Here is a 13,835-nt window from a genome sequence, read left to right on the forward strand (position 1 = left end):
GAAACCTTTGCAGAAACCATACAGAGCAGATTTCTCAGACAAAGATTTGGAAAACCTGAACGTGTCAGGAAAAAAGGCACAGGTCAAGGAACTATTGACAGTGTTACAGAAATGGGGAGATGTAGAGAGATGGAAAGCCAGATGGGCCAGGTCTAAGCAGGTAACTCCCGAATTCGTTCTAAAAGAGGCTGACAAACCAGAACAGTTATGCCCTATGCGCGAAGTGCCAGGTGGAAAATATGTACATGTTCCATGGTCCCGACAGGATATTGTGTCCTTTACAAATGACTTCCCGAAATTACGTGAGAAGCCTGTAGATTGGTACAGACAGGTGGAGAGGTTTGTAAAAGTGCAAAAATGCTTGTGGAAGGATCTGGATGGGTTCTTCGATATTGTGGTCCCGGTAGATTTGTGGACCGAGTGTAAAATAGCCATAGCTTGGCCTAGTGAGGAATACCCGAGGGACTCTAGTACAGGAGAACCCTCTAAGGAAGTGATGAAAAAATATGATCAAGTAATTCAACACCTGAAGGGAAAGGTGCCCGCAAAGGAAACTGATTGGACTAAAATAGATAGAACCACGCAGGAAAGGGACGAGACTGTACATTCCTTTTATGAAAGGCTGTTACAGGTGTTCAAAACCTACAGTGGTATAGATAATATCGAGATGAAGGATATGACCCACTTCATTTACAGGTTTGTAAACGGTTTAAGACCCGAAATTTGCCAGTGGATAAAAGATAACAAAATCTGTTGGCAGTCCAAGAAAATGGACAAGGTCCTACGGTACGCAAAATACTGTGAGGACGAGATGGCAGAAAAGAAGAAGGCTCTGAAGGAGAAAGTGATGTGGGCACAAGTAAAGCTCGCAGACAGCAGGAAAAGCAATTGAATAAGTTAAATAAAACTACTCAGAACCAAGGCCCTGGGGGTGGGGGTGGAGGAAAGCCCCGAGCAAAAATGAGCAGAGAGGAAGCCAAAAAGAAATTTCCCTGCCACCAGTGCGGGGAAATTGGACATTGGAGAGACGAGTGTCCGTATTTACAGCCTGATAATACCCAAACACCTGATTTAACTCCACAGACGCAGAATGAAAAACCAAGAAAGACTCAGCAGCAGGTAAAAACGATTCAAGTACCCCGAGCGCCAAAGCCAACTTTTAAGGGAAAATCACCGCAGGGTGATGATGTAGAGATCTGGGGGGGCAATGAGAACAGAAATGCAGCAACTTCGCAATATTTATTAAATGACACTTTTTTCTGTGACGACGAGTACTGACGGGGCCTGAGAGGGGAGGACAAGGAGTGTGTACTTGGCGCCTCCTTGCCAGTAGACCAGTCAGGGCCATACATTGAAGGAAAAGTTGAGGGAAATGATGTCACCTTTCTATTGGACACTGGTGCTACCCGTTCTACAGTGAGAACAGCAGACGTTCAAAACCTACCCCTCTCGGGAGAAGCAATCCAAGTAGTGGGTGTATCTAATCAATTGATTAGTACCCCCGTTACCGAGCCCATGGAGATCTCAATAGGGAACTTCAAAGAAATGCATAGATTTGTCGTCTGTGATACCAGTCCAGTGAACCTACTGGGACGTGATTTGCTGTGCAAAATGAACTGCACTATCTTTTGCACACCAAAGGGCATTGAAATTCAGACCCCAGACGAAGATGGTATTTATAAATTAATGTTAGTCAGACCTAACTCAGAAATTAAATGAATGACTATACAGGACTTACCTGAAGAACTCCAACAGACAGTGAAACCAGAAGTATGGGACTTTACAGGAAAGGATGTAGGATTAATGGCCAATGTAGACCCAATACAAATAGCCATAAAAGAAAATGCAGCCTACCCCAATACTAAGCCTTACAGAATGAGTGCCGAAGTGAGAGCCGGAGTTGCCATTGAAATACAGAAATTACTAGAAGCAAACATCATACAAGAAGTGATGAGTAGCCCGTGTAATTCCCCCATAATTGGAATCAAGAAACCTAGTGGCAAGTACAGAGTAGTGCAGGACCTGAGAAAGGTAAACAAAATCGTGGTTCCTTGCTGTCCTATTGTCCCAAACCCAGCAGTGATTCTGTATCAGATTCCCTGGGATGCTGAATGGTTTACTGTGATAGACCTATGTCACGCATTCTTTTCAATCCCATTGCATCCAGACAGCAAATTTCTTTTCTCATTTGCTTTTAACAGTCACGTGTATGTTTGGAATCGTGTCCCCCAAGGGTACACAGAAAGCCCCTCTATCTTTAATCAGATCTTGAAAAAATGGCTTGAATCTTTAGTTTTACCTAGAAAGTCTGTTTTGGTGCAATACATTGACGACCTCTTGGTGGCGTCCAAAAGTCATAGGGATTGCGTGATTGACACCATTGCCCTACTGAATCACCTAAGTGAAAAGGGACATAAAGTGGCCCCTGAAAAATTGCAGTTCTGTTCAAAATCTGTGAAATATCTGGGGCACCAGATAGAAAAGGGAATCAGAAAAGTCACCTCAGAGAGAGTCAGAATAATTCAAAAGATGCAGTTACCCCGTACTCAGAAAGAAGTCAGAATGTTCCTTGGAGTTGTAGGTTACTGCAGGCAATGGATTGTGGGATTCGCAGTCCTAGCAAAGCCTTTGATAAAAATGACAAAGAAAAGAGCACCGGACCCTGTGGAATGGGATGATGAAAGCTTAACAGCATTCACTAAATTACGGGATTGTCTGTGCACAGCCCCTGCTTTGGGAATGCCTGATTATTCCAAGGAGTTTGCTCTATTCTGTGACACACGAGACAATTGTGCATTGTCGGTCCTAACTCAGGAACATGGCTTGACTAGACGCCCGTGGCATATTTCTCTGCCACTTTGGATCCAGTGGCTGCTGGATTACCTGGATGTTTGAAAGCAGTGGCTGCAACATGCACAAGTTTAGAACAGAGTGAATCTATTGTCATGGGACATCCTGTAACTGTGTATGTTCCACACGCAGTTGTGATTTTACTAACCAGAACCAAGACTCAGTATCCCACCCCTAGTCGGCTGACTAAATACGAGAGGATTCTCGTGGGTGCTGCAAATGTGGCCATCAGTCGGAGTAATATACTGAACCCAGCCACTCTGCTCCCTGACTCAATGGTTGTGGAAGACCAGGGAGAGAACGAGCATGACTGCATTGACCTGACAGAATTCAGTACTAAACCCCGCCCAGACATTAAAGAAACCCCTTTGCCTGTACATGATGAAGAATGGTTTGTGGATGGTTCCTGTATGAGACACGAACTTGTAGGCCTAAGTAGTGCCTACGCGGTGGTTGCTTTAGACAAAGTTAAAGAAGCATCCTGTTTATTCGGAGTGAAGTCTGCACAAGTAGCCAAATTGATTGCCCTGATAAGAGCTTGTAAATTGGGAAAAGACCAAAGAATAACAGTGTATACTGACAGCCAGTACTGTTATGGGGTTGTGCATGACTTTGGCCAATTATGGCTACAAAGAGAATTCCTGACTTCATCAGGTACTCCCATTCGAAATGGAAAGGTTATACAAGACCTTCTAGAGGCAATCCAATTACCAAAAGACTTGGCAGTGGTCAAATGTGTTGCTCATAAAAGGGGCCTTGACCCTGTGTCATTGGGAAATGATTTTGCTGATCGAGTGGCAAAACAATGTGCTATGGATCGCATGTCATTAAATATTAAACTGGGAGGGACTGGAAACAGCTGCCAACTTATGATGTTTGAAGAAGTGCCTACCTGGGATGAAGTGAGAGAATGGCAGCATGCTGTGCCCTGGGAAGAGAAAGAAAAGTGGAAGGAACTTAGTTGTCGACCAAGACGTGAGGATGGTGTCATTGTAAGCCCGGATGGTATGCCTGTGTTACCTAGAAACCTGCTTGCCCCTATGGCCAGACTGATACATGAAGGATCACACATTGGTAGGGATGCCATGGTTCTGGTATTTCAACAGACCTGGTACAACCCGAAGTTCAGGAAGGTAGCAGAATCCCTTTGCCAGAGGTGCATGACGTGTCAACAGTTCAACGCTGGCAAGAGAACAGTAGTTGAACTGGGAAAAATTGGGAAGTCAGGGGGTCCCTTTGTGAGAATACAAATTGACTTCATCACCATGCCTCGCTGCGAGGGAAAAAGATATGTCCTTGTCATTGTCTGCCTATTTTCAAAATGGGTGGAAGTTTACCCTGTCCCACAGAGTGATGCCTTAACAGTAGCCAAATTGTTACTACGAGAATTGATACCTAGGTTCGGAGTTCCAGTCACTATTGAATCAGATAGAGGCGGACATTTTCAGAATGAGGTGATGGACCAACTCTGTAAAGCATTTGGAATCACACAAAAGTTGCACTGTGCACATCGTCCAGAGGCTTCTGGAGTGGTAGAGCAAATAAATGGCACTATAAAATCGAGGTTGGCCAAAATGTGTGACTCAACTGGAATGAATTGGATTACTGCCTTGCCTCTTGTTCTGATGGGACTCCGAAGTATTCCAGATCGGAGAACAGGCCTGAGCCCCCATGAAATCTTGATGGGAAGAGTGATGAGACAAGCATGGGTACCAGGCAACAAACTGTTAAGCATTACTGATGATTTGGTACTTGAGTACTGCAGGCAACTGGGTGACCAAGTGCGTTCTATCTCTCGCCAGATTGGGGAAGACGCCGTCGCCAACCCGACAACTCCAGTTCACAAATTGGTTCCAGGTGACTGGGTTAGAATCAAGAAGCACACTCGTTCGAGTTGCCTTGCACCGAGGTGGGGAGAAAAACGCCAAGTAATACTGGTGACCATGACAGCGGTGAAGTGTGCAGGCGTTCCCAGGTGGATCCATGCCAGCCATACTCAAAAGGTAATTCCAGACAAGGAGCCTGGAGCTGAAGGTTGTCTAGCTGAGGGGTCTGCGGATGTCGGTCCTGAAGTAGCTGAAGACGAACAACCGAGCACCAGTCCAGCTGAGGGTCCTGTAGACGTTGGTCCGGAAGTAGCTGATGACGAGCAACCAAGCACCAGCCAAGATGATTGGATACCTATAATCGATTTCATTGAAGACCCAATCAGAACAAGAGAGCGGATCTACGAAGATAGAGAGTGGAATAGAGAGGTCGAGATAGGCACAGGCGAAGACCCTCAGATCATTGAGATTCACATCAAATCTGAGGACGAAGAGGAAGGTCAGACAGGGACAGAACAAGTGATTGACACTCCTCCACTGACTCCTGAAATCGAAAAGGGACAGACTAGAACTAGTGTAATAGTTCGAGCAGAAGAAAACCAAGGGATCGAAGTGCTTGAACAGGATCAGACAGAACTAGAAGAACGTGTTCAGGACATAGAAACAGAGACATTTGAAAGCCAAAACCCAATTTCACCTGAACCAGGCCAGTTTAGTAACCAGGCAGAAGAAATAGATACAAGACCTGGGACTAGTAAGACAGGAAGGGAAGAGACAGAAGAAGTGCCACAAACGAATGAAAACAAAAGAGCATTAGAAGAAAGTCAACTAACAGTGCCAACCAAAAGACTCAAGAAAAAGAAAAATATCGAACCAAGATACATTAAGAGACTAAGACTGAGAATAAAAACAGTAGAAGAGAAACTTGCTGACAGAAGAAAAAGTATACGAATAGCAGAGCAAGCTGGAGAAAGTTCAAAAAGAAGGAGTGATCGAATAAAAAGACTGAATGAAAAATACCAGGATCCTGAATGGACATACTTGATTTTGGAAAATTTTGAGGAACTTGATATTACTGACGAAAGCGACGGGGAACCGATTGCTGATTACTCTGCAGAGGAAGAAGACGAACCACCGTGAAATTGCACAGCATAAAGATACCTGGGCAAGGCCACAAAGAGGGGTTGAAAACTTCTTCTGAGCCAAAATGTCTGATTCAAACGTGAGTGGTAGACCTAGCCGCAGTTGTTGCAAAACATGCTGCAAGGTATGTATATGTAGTATAGTTATAGTTATATTAGTTTGGATAGGACTAACAGTTTTCATTCCTTTTATGGTAAGCATAAATACTAATATTGACCCTACTAAGACTACCGACACTGAAGAGCTGACAACACGAAGTGTAGAAAGACGTGAAAAAGCACTCAGACAAACAAAACGAGACTTAGAAGCATCAGATGAGGAAGGACTACATTATCATGGAGTTAAGAACCAGACTCATTTAAATGTTTTCGCAAACCTGTTAGTGCATTATGTAGAAACTATGGAGATAGAAGATTGCTATGTCTGCATGAAGCTGCCGACTTCTGTAGCTGAGGGGGTGACTTACCATCACCTGCCCCTGACATATGGAATTTCCTGTAGTATTTTAGCAAGCTTATTTTACAAAAGAGGACCGTTACAGTACTACTAGTACTACTACTCTAACAATGATGTGATCTTTTCTGAACTTCCCATACGTGGAAACTTGAATCCTGTACATACTAAAAGTGACGTTACACGGTATATGGGAGAATACTTTCTGACTATAGGTACCATAGACTTAAATGACGCACACAGGGACAACTTGACCTGTTCATTACATGAACAAGAGAAAATATTTTTGAACATGGCAGAGAAAAGAAGGGAGGGTTTCCAAAGAAAGGCAAATGACAAAAGACAGAAAACCCCAAAATGGGCTGAGGACATGGAAAGCACCTCAAATGGCGGGGCAGGGCCTGCTTTGTTGCTGGATTTCGAAAAGAAAGGGAAACTCTGTCTTCATCGCGAGAAGACTAGTTATTATAATAACATTTTCATTGGTTCCAGTCAATGTGAACATAATTACAAGGTAATTGGAGGTTGGGGTTTCAAAAATGGGTCAGAACCTGTGTTTCCCGGAATTTATTATGTATGTGGAAACAAAGCTTATTTCAAATTGCCGGATCACTGGTATGGAAGCTGCTATTTTGGCATTGTTTTCCCGAAAATATACCACGTGAATGAAATTGCTGGAAGCAACGAAAACACTAATGGCTTAGTGCGTAGTAAAAGAGAAAGCGTAGGTGAAATAATGGGTAGTATTTTTAGTGCACTGATACCTGGAGTGGGAGTGGTTCTGAACACTCACAGAATTTGCAAATTATCCACAATAGTGGATGTGTTGTCTACTGACACGGCTCATGGATTCCTGCTGGTCAATACCGAAATGGTTGCGATCAGATCAATTGTTTTGTAGAACAGACTTGCGCTTGATACATTATTAGCCAAAGAGGGCGGAGTCTGCCGGATGTTGAAGGCGCAACATTGTTGCACTTACATTCCGGACAAAAGTGTACAGCTCAAAAGATACGTGAAAAACATTACTAATTTGGAAAAGGAACTCAAACCACTTGAGGTTGACAGTGCCTTGAAGAGACTGGTTGATGGTCTCTCCAATGTAGGTCATTGGTTTGCTAGCTTAGGTAAAAGCTAATTGTTTAAGGTACTGATGCCAATTGGAGTGATAGGTCTTATCCTATTTCTCATATTCGTCTGTTGCAAATGCCGCAAACACACAAAGAAGTACCAAGTGAATGCGAGAGGAGTGAAACGGAGTGCGGATGAGCTTGAATTAGAAGAAATTAATAATCAAATTTACAAAAAGGTGAAAAATTCTCACCCTACCAAAATTGAGAAAGAGAAACTGAATCACCTGTTGGAAGAGATAGAAATGTACAAAGTGTGAAAGAAAGTTGGCATCTGGTTCCGTTATTTTATGATGATAGTAAATATCATCAAAGAGGGGATTGATAGAGCAAGATTTCGCATCGCGACTTGCTCGAGTCATGAACCTCGATTCTGTTGTAACCCTATAAACAAATTGTACGTTTTACTAAATCTCCTTTATTTTTGATATGCGTGTGTATTAGTGAAGCTTGCCTATGTGTTCAACTAATACAAATAACCCTTGTATCTAAAATGGCCGCTGCTTGAATTTTCGCTTCTGCGCATGCGTTAGTCATACTCACGTGCCAGGTAGTTCTGGAGGGAAAGGGGGCGCATGCGTAATAGCCATAAGATGGCCGCTGGATGTGATAACGAGGTGAAGCTCGTGCTGTTGCTCATCGTGTCGTTATGTGTAGCACTTACCCTTAATCGCATAGTATATTTTTATGATGGTAAACCTGAAGAGTGAGATCATGACATGTAATACATTCATTCATTTCTATGTTTTAATTTGTTTTCGCTTACTTTTCATGTATCGCGGGAAATGGGGGTCTGAATGTACTGAGAGCCATCTTGAAGGTCCCTTCCACGCATGCTCACGCAGCCCGGGAGAGATGTAACCTTGAGCCGTGGAACTCAGCCAGCTGGCAGCCACAGTCAAGATGCTCATGTGAAAGCCACCTCTGCCCCAGCGAGATGGAGTTAAATGTTCTGAAAATGTTACAACGATATTCTTCTATTGTATTCTGTGTATTCTCTCATGGGAACCCCAATCTTGCTAGGCGGTACCCAAAAATGTAGATTAGGCCTTAGAAAAGTCTGTTCTGATTGGTGTGTTAACCCATCCTACCTTAGGACCAATCGAAATTGAGGATACTGACACTTTGCAACATTTGGGGGTGGTGCACTGACCCAAAATAGTATATCTAGCCTAGGTTCAGCTAGAGAAATTGTCCGACTTGTCTGAATAGCTGACCTGTCACTGACCCAACGCACTCAATAGGTGACTGAATTTACAGAGCGCTGCGGAGCACTCTGTCCGAATTTGACCATAGACTCTAAGGTTTTACTAACTAAACCTTAAATGCTGGCGGAGCACTTTGCTGGGGAGTTCGCTAACCCAATCGGGGTTCTGACTGATAGCTGCAGAGAGGGTGGAGCGCAGGCGTGTCTTCCGAACTGCGGGTGCTGGTCGTATCCTGGTGGTCCTGTCCTGATCCTAATCTGGTTTTCCTGTCCTGTCCTGGGGTGTCCATTCTGCACCTGCTGTCCCGTTGATGTCCGTCCTTCCTGGGGGTATTTCCTGTCCTTAACTGACCCGTGGCCAGGGTTGGTTTTCACACCAGTCTAGGTAAATATCTTTGCCGAAAACTCTAAACTGCACCTTTCTATTTTCTGTCTTTGCTTAAATAAAGACATACCTTTGCACAGGATAATTTCCCATGCTTCCCGCAACCATTGCATATCCTAAAGTCATTTTGCATTTAATTTCATAGCGTGTTCCTATGTTACCCTACCTTTTAGAAATCATTTTCTCCATTACAGTTTGCAATTTTCTGATGTGGTCTATAATTTTCTCGTATAAAACTGACTGAAGTAATTTTCTAGAGTTATAGCGTATTCCACTTTCCACTCTTATTATAGTTGTTTAGGATTCCTAATTTCCCATTCATATTCATGAAATATGTTTTCCGTAGTATAAATGTATACTTGCATAAACTTGCCCCTTTAAAGATGTCTATTCTTAAGTTCCATTTTTAGCGTGTTTTCTGTCGCACTATCATTTAGAAAACCTAAATGTTTGCCCTTACTTTGTTCCTTTATGGATATGTGATTTCTGTCATCTTGATTATTGACTGCCTTTTAACTATAAACCTTATAATTTCCGAAACTGATTTCTAGATAAAATTCTTAAAACTTCCCAGTTGTCCGTGGTCATTTGATGAATATCAAAGTTATTTAATGTTGGGTTTTGTATTTTGCTGCCTTTCCTTTTACAGCTAGCTCCCTGACCCATCGTGGTCATAGGTACCCGTAACGGTGGATGGTAAGTCGGGTACACTGGAGATAATCGAAAGGGACTCAATGATTATTGGTAGTAGATTGTAAGGTCATCTGATCAATGTATATGGTGAATTGAAGTATATGGGCCCGAAACATAAGTGGTGAAATTATTGGTTGGGTGACCTGCGATGTCTATCAGGACTACGTCATCAGCTCCATAGATAGGCTTATATGGCATTTCCTAGAATTCAGTGATATTCTGCATGGTGCTAAGGTCTCATATAAATTTACTCTATCTCAAACCATTTTTATATAATGATTGTAAGAAATCTTATAAATCTCTAGCACAATTGAGTTTCCGCAAGTTTTTTAGCCGCCCAAAAAGTGTTCTTATAGTCCTCTTAATTGCCTTTTAAAAATGAATTTGTTAGCCTGCTTAGTGACCTCGAAATCAATTTTTTCCTAGTGTTATTGGTCTCTCCACTAACTGCGGTTCTTGCTGGAAGAGTTTGGATACTTTAAGGGTTGCAAATGCTCCTTGTATTTCTATGTAGGACCTTGGATTTGGAGAAAAGTCAAGTCTTATAGTAATGAAGCAATCATCAATTTCGGATACAGTACCCCCTGTGAACGTCAGTTCACCACGATGTCATAGAAAACAGAAGTGACAACTTGCATTTGTTAACCCTTGGCTCACCCCATAGATTCTCATGAGTCTTCTATACATTGCCAAGAGACTAGTGGGAGCAAGAAGTGGAGAATGAAGAAATTGACTGACATGATTAAAGCCTAGTTTCGTCTCTTCTTGTTGTTGACCTCAGGATTACTGAGACCTTGGATAGCAAGCGCGGGGCCAGGAGTACGAAAAGGCAAACCTGTTGTGGCACGTACCACAGGCTACAGCTAATGGGCATCCATGATACCACTCCACTAGATACTAACATGCAATTCCCTCTTGCAGCAGCTGCTCCGTGTGCTACAAAGATCTGTCTGACATTTTCCACTTTTGGTAGAATGCTTCATGTTGAAAATGATCCTTCTTGTCCACATCATCCCTCAGGAGCTACTTTGACTTAAACAGGTGCATTTTCCTCTACCAATTACATTTTTTACAAGACCAGCAACCTGCTCCACCCCAATCTTATCCAACATTATATTTAGAAAGGCAAAATCAAACTCATTTGCAGCATGTATTATTTTACGTGATTTCTTGTGTAATTTACTGAAATCACTCTTTAATAATTCCTTGGTGGCATAGTGGAGCAGCCATCATTTTGTTCAAGACAAATCCTGAAATTGGGGGTTTGTTTTAAAAAAAGTAAAACATTTACATTTGTTTTTACATGTGGGAGATATTTTTTATTTCCTGAACGGGACTGCTATGCCATTCTCTGACATTTGCTGCTTTCCTATGTATGGCTGTCCCATGCAGTAAAAGAGACAGTAGAAATCGCTCCAGAAGTAGAGCGCTAAATATGGTAGCATTCCTAACTTTATTACTCCTAAATGCCCTTTGTGAATAACGAAAGTCATTAAGTTAGTATTTTGTCTCAGAATACTTTTGTGAATCGAGCCCATAGTTCTTTAGCTAATTTTGGGTGGTGTTATTCTCAAATGCAAATAAAAAGAGTTTAATAAAGTAATTTAGACTCTTGTACCCACAGGTTAGACCTGCTCCATACTGTCATGTTAGTTCTGCTCCAACACATTCAGATGATACACGCTTCAAGACTTTCAGTTTACAGCTCCTGCTGCATCGCATTACAGATCCTAATAGGTTCAAGCTATACTGGCTCCATCACCCACAAACTATTCCTGCTCCAAGCATATCAAGTTATTCCAATGCCAACATGGACAGGATATATCTGTTTCAACACCAGTAGGTCAAACACGCAGCATATCTTAACCAAGTGAGACCTATTTTAACACCTTCAGGACAGACAGCATAAATCCAAGTCTTGGACTGGCAACTGTCTACACGGTTAGCTCTTGGGCAACAACCATGGGCCAGATGTAGGTAGAATAGATTTACCGATTCTTAATTACCGAATTTTACCGATTCGGTAATTAAGAATCTGTAAATCTGAGGGGTGGATATGTAGGTATTCCAGATGTGCTGGAATAACGATTCGGAAATATTCGGTATTTACCGATTCGGTAAATACCAAATCGGTAATGCCCATTCATTCCTATGGGCTTTGGAGCCCATAGGAATGAATGGACATTACCGATTCGGTAAATACTGATTTTCACAAGGGTGCAGGGGGTGTCACTTTGACACCCTCTGGCCACCCCCAAAACAGGCTTGGGTGCCATGTGGCAGGCATACATGCCCTAAGGGCAGGTCTGCCTGTCACATGACATAGGTGTACATGCACACATGTGCATGCACACCGGAATCGGTATGTTACCATCAAATTGGATTTGATGGTAAAATACCGATTCGGTAAGGCCTCTGGGACTCAGAAGAGTCCCACCTACATCTGGGTGCCTCAGATTCGGTAATTTTACCGAATCGGTAAAAAAATGCCCCCTACATACCTGTCACCCATTTACCGATCGGTAACGGCCAAAATCGGCCGTTACCGGTCGGTAAATGGCCTGAAACGGCCACCTACATCTGGCCCCATGTTCTTGCAGTATATTTCCTTAGGACTGTCAATCATGGCATATATACAAATGTGATCCTCAAATTATGAGCTAAATTATGAGATAAAACACAAAAAAGGCACTTACTGCTTTTGGAGTCTTCTGTGCAGATGTTTCTGACAATTCGTTTCTTAATTGAGGACAACTCGTTAAAATTATCAACGGTAAATTTCTTTTCTGGGGATCCAGCAATTTTGAGTAGCTGATTGTGGCTGACATTCCCGATGCCCAAAGCGAAGATATTGATGGATTTCTTTCTCAGGGCTTCTGCTGCTCTGGACACCTCATCGTGCGATTTGCCATCTGTGATGACAAGTAGGAGCTGCTGAATGCCCTCGTTGATTCGACTTCCCACTTGAGGGTTAAAGTGGGATTTGTCTACTAACTCCAGAGCCCTGCCAATATAGGTATTTCCCATCATTTGCTGAATACCTCCAATTTTAGTCTTTATGTCAAAGTTTTTGGATGACGAATTAAGAGTAAACTCCTCTTTATAATTATGGCTATACTGAGCCACTCCGATCTGCACATTGCCTGGCCGGGTGTCAAACTCAGCCACTACTGATGTCATGAAGTTCTTCATCACCGAGAAATCTGAGTCGTCTATGCTGGTGGAGCCATCAATCAGGAAGACAATGTCAGCTTTTTCAACTTCACACTCTGCAAAGGAAGAGGACAGGACAGTAACTCATCAGTGTACAGGCTTGTCATGATCAAGTTGACTCATTGATCCATGAATCAATAGCACTATGGTGGTATGCATAGCATAGACCAAATGTCTCTAAGGCTCTGGTTTTAGAGGAAGACCTATTTATCAATATTGTTATCCTCTACTATTACACCTAAATAGGTCAAACCACATATTACAATTGCAGGCAAATACATATGATTTACTGAACCATTGTTTTCATAACCTCAACAGTGTCATGCATCTCAATTTCAAGTTTTACTGATAAAATTACATGTTATTGTTACTGCCGTATTCCTAGTACTTCTGTCCCCTTGTAAATCTCCCAGTACAAGGTATACCTCAGAAAAATCTTTCATTGCAATTACCGAAGTATTGACAAACATTGATGTATTCTTCATTTGGCGAATGAAGTAACTGAGAAATAGAAAATTATTCATTCAAAAAAAGTCAAATCAATAAAAAGAAACCCCACAGACCGTGTATTCAATCTGGGCCTGGAAGAGATTAAGAAATAATAAATCCTTAAAAAAACAGGAAAAGGCTGAACAATAATTGAATCTAAACAGCAAACAGCAACAAGAGAAAAAATAGGTTGCAATCATCTTTTTTCCATGTCTATCATGATCCAGAAAGGAAGAAGAAACAACAATTTAGACCGCATGATGGAGACAGAGAATCCCCATATAAAAGCAGGTAGGAATACATGGAAAATTATCTATTGTTGGGGGAAGAACTAATGCTTTTCTCCCATTGCGGTGTCCACCTTGTCTTCCATTCCCAACCACTTGCAAGATTTCCAAGATCAAATCAAAGAGGAGAGGGGAAAAGTAGCACTGGGCTTTCAAGCA

The 13,835-nt window shown here is 42.3% G+C and overlaps 1 protein-coding gene across 1 annotated transcript in view; it reads right to left on the reverse strand.

The window, feature by feature from the left end:
- The window catches only part of COL6A6 (collagen type VI alpha 6 chain), a 633,605-nt gene that overhangs the window by 219,953 nt on the left and 399,817 nt on the right, over nt 1-13,835 (reverse strand). Inside the window, exon 9 of the mRNA XM_078663886.1 lies at nt 12,384-12,956. Within this exon, the coding sequence (XP_078520012.1) occupies nt 12,384-12,956 (573 nt within the window). The remainder of the gene's footprint in view (nt 1-12,383; nt 12,957-13,835) is intronic.

This window comes from Lissotriton helveticus, chromosome 10, assembly GCF_964261635.1.
Source record: "Lissotriton helveticus chromosome 10, aLisHel1.1, whole genome shotgun sequence".
NCBI classification, from domain to species: domain Eukaryota; kingdom Metazoa; phylum Chordata; class Amphibia; order Caudata; family Salamandridae; genus Lissotriton; species Lissotriton helveticus.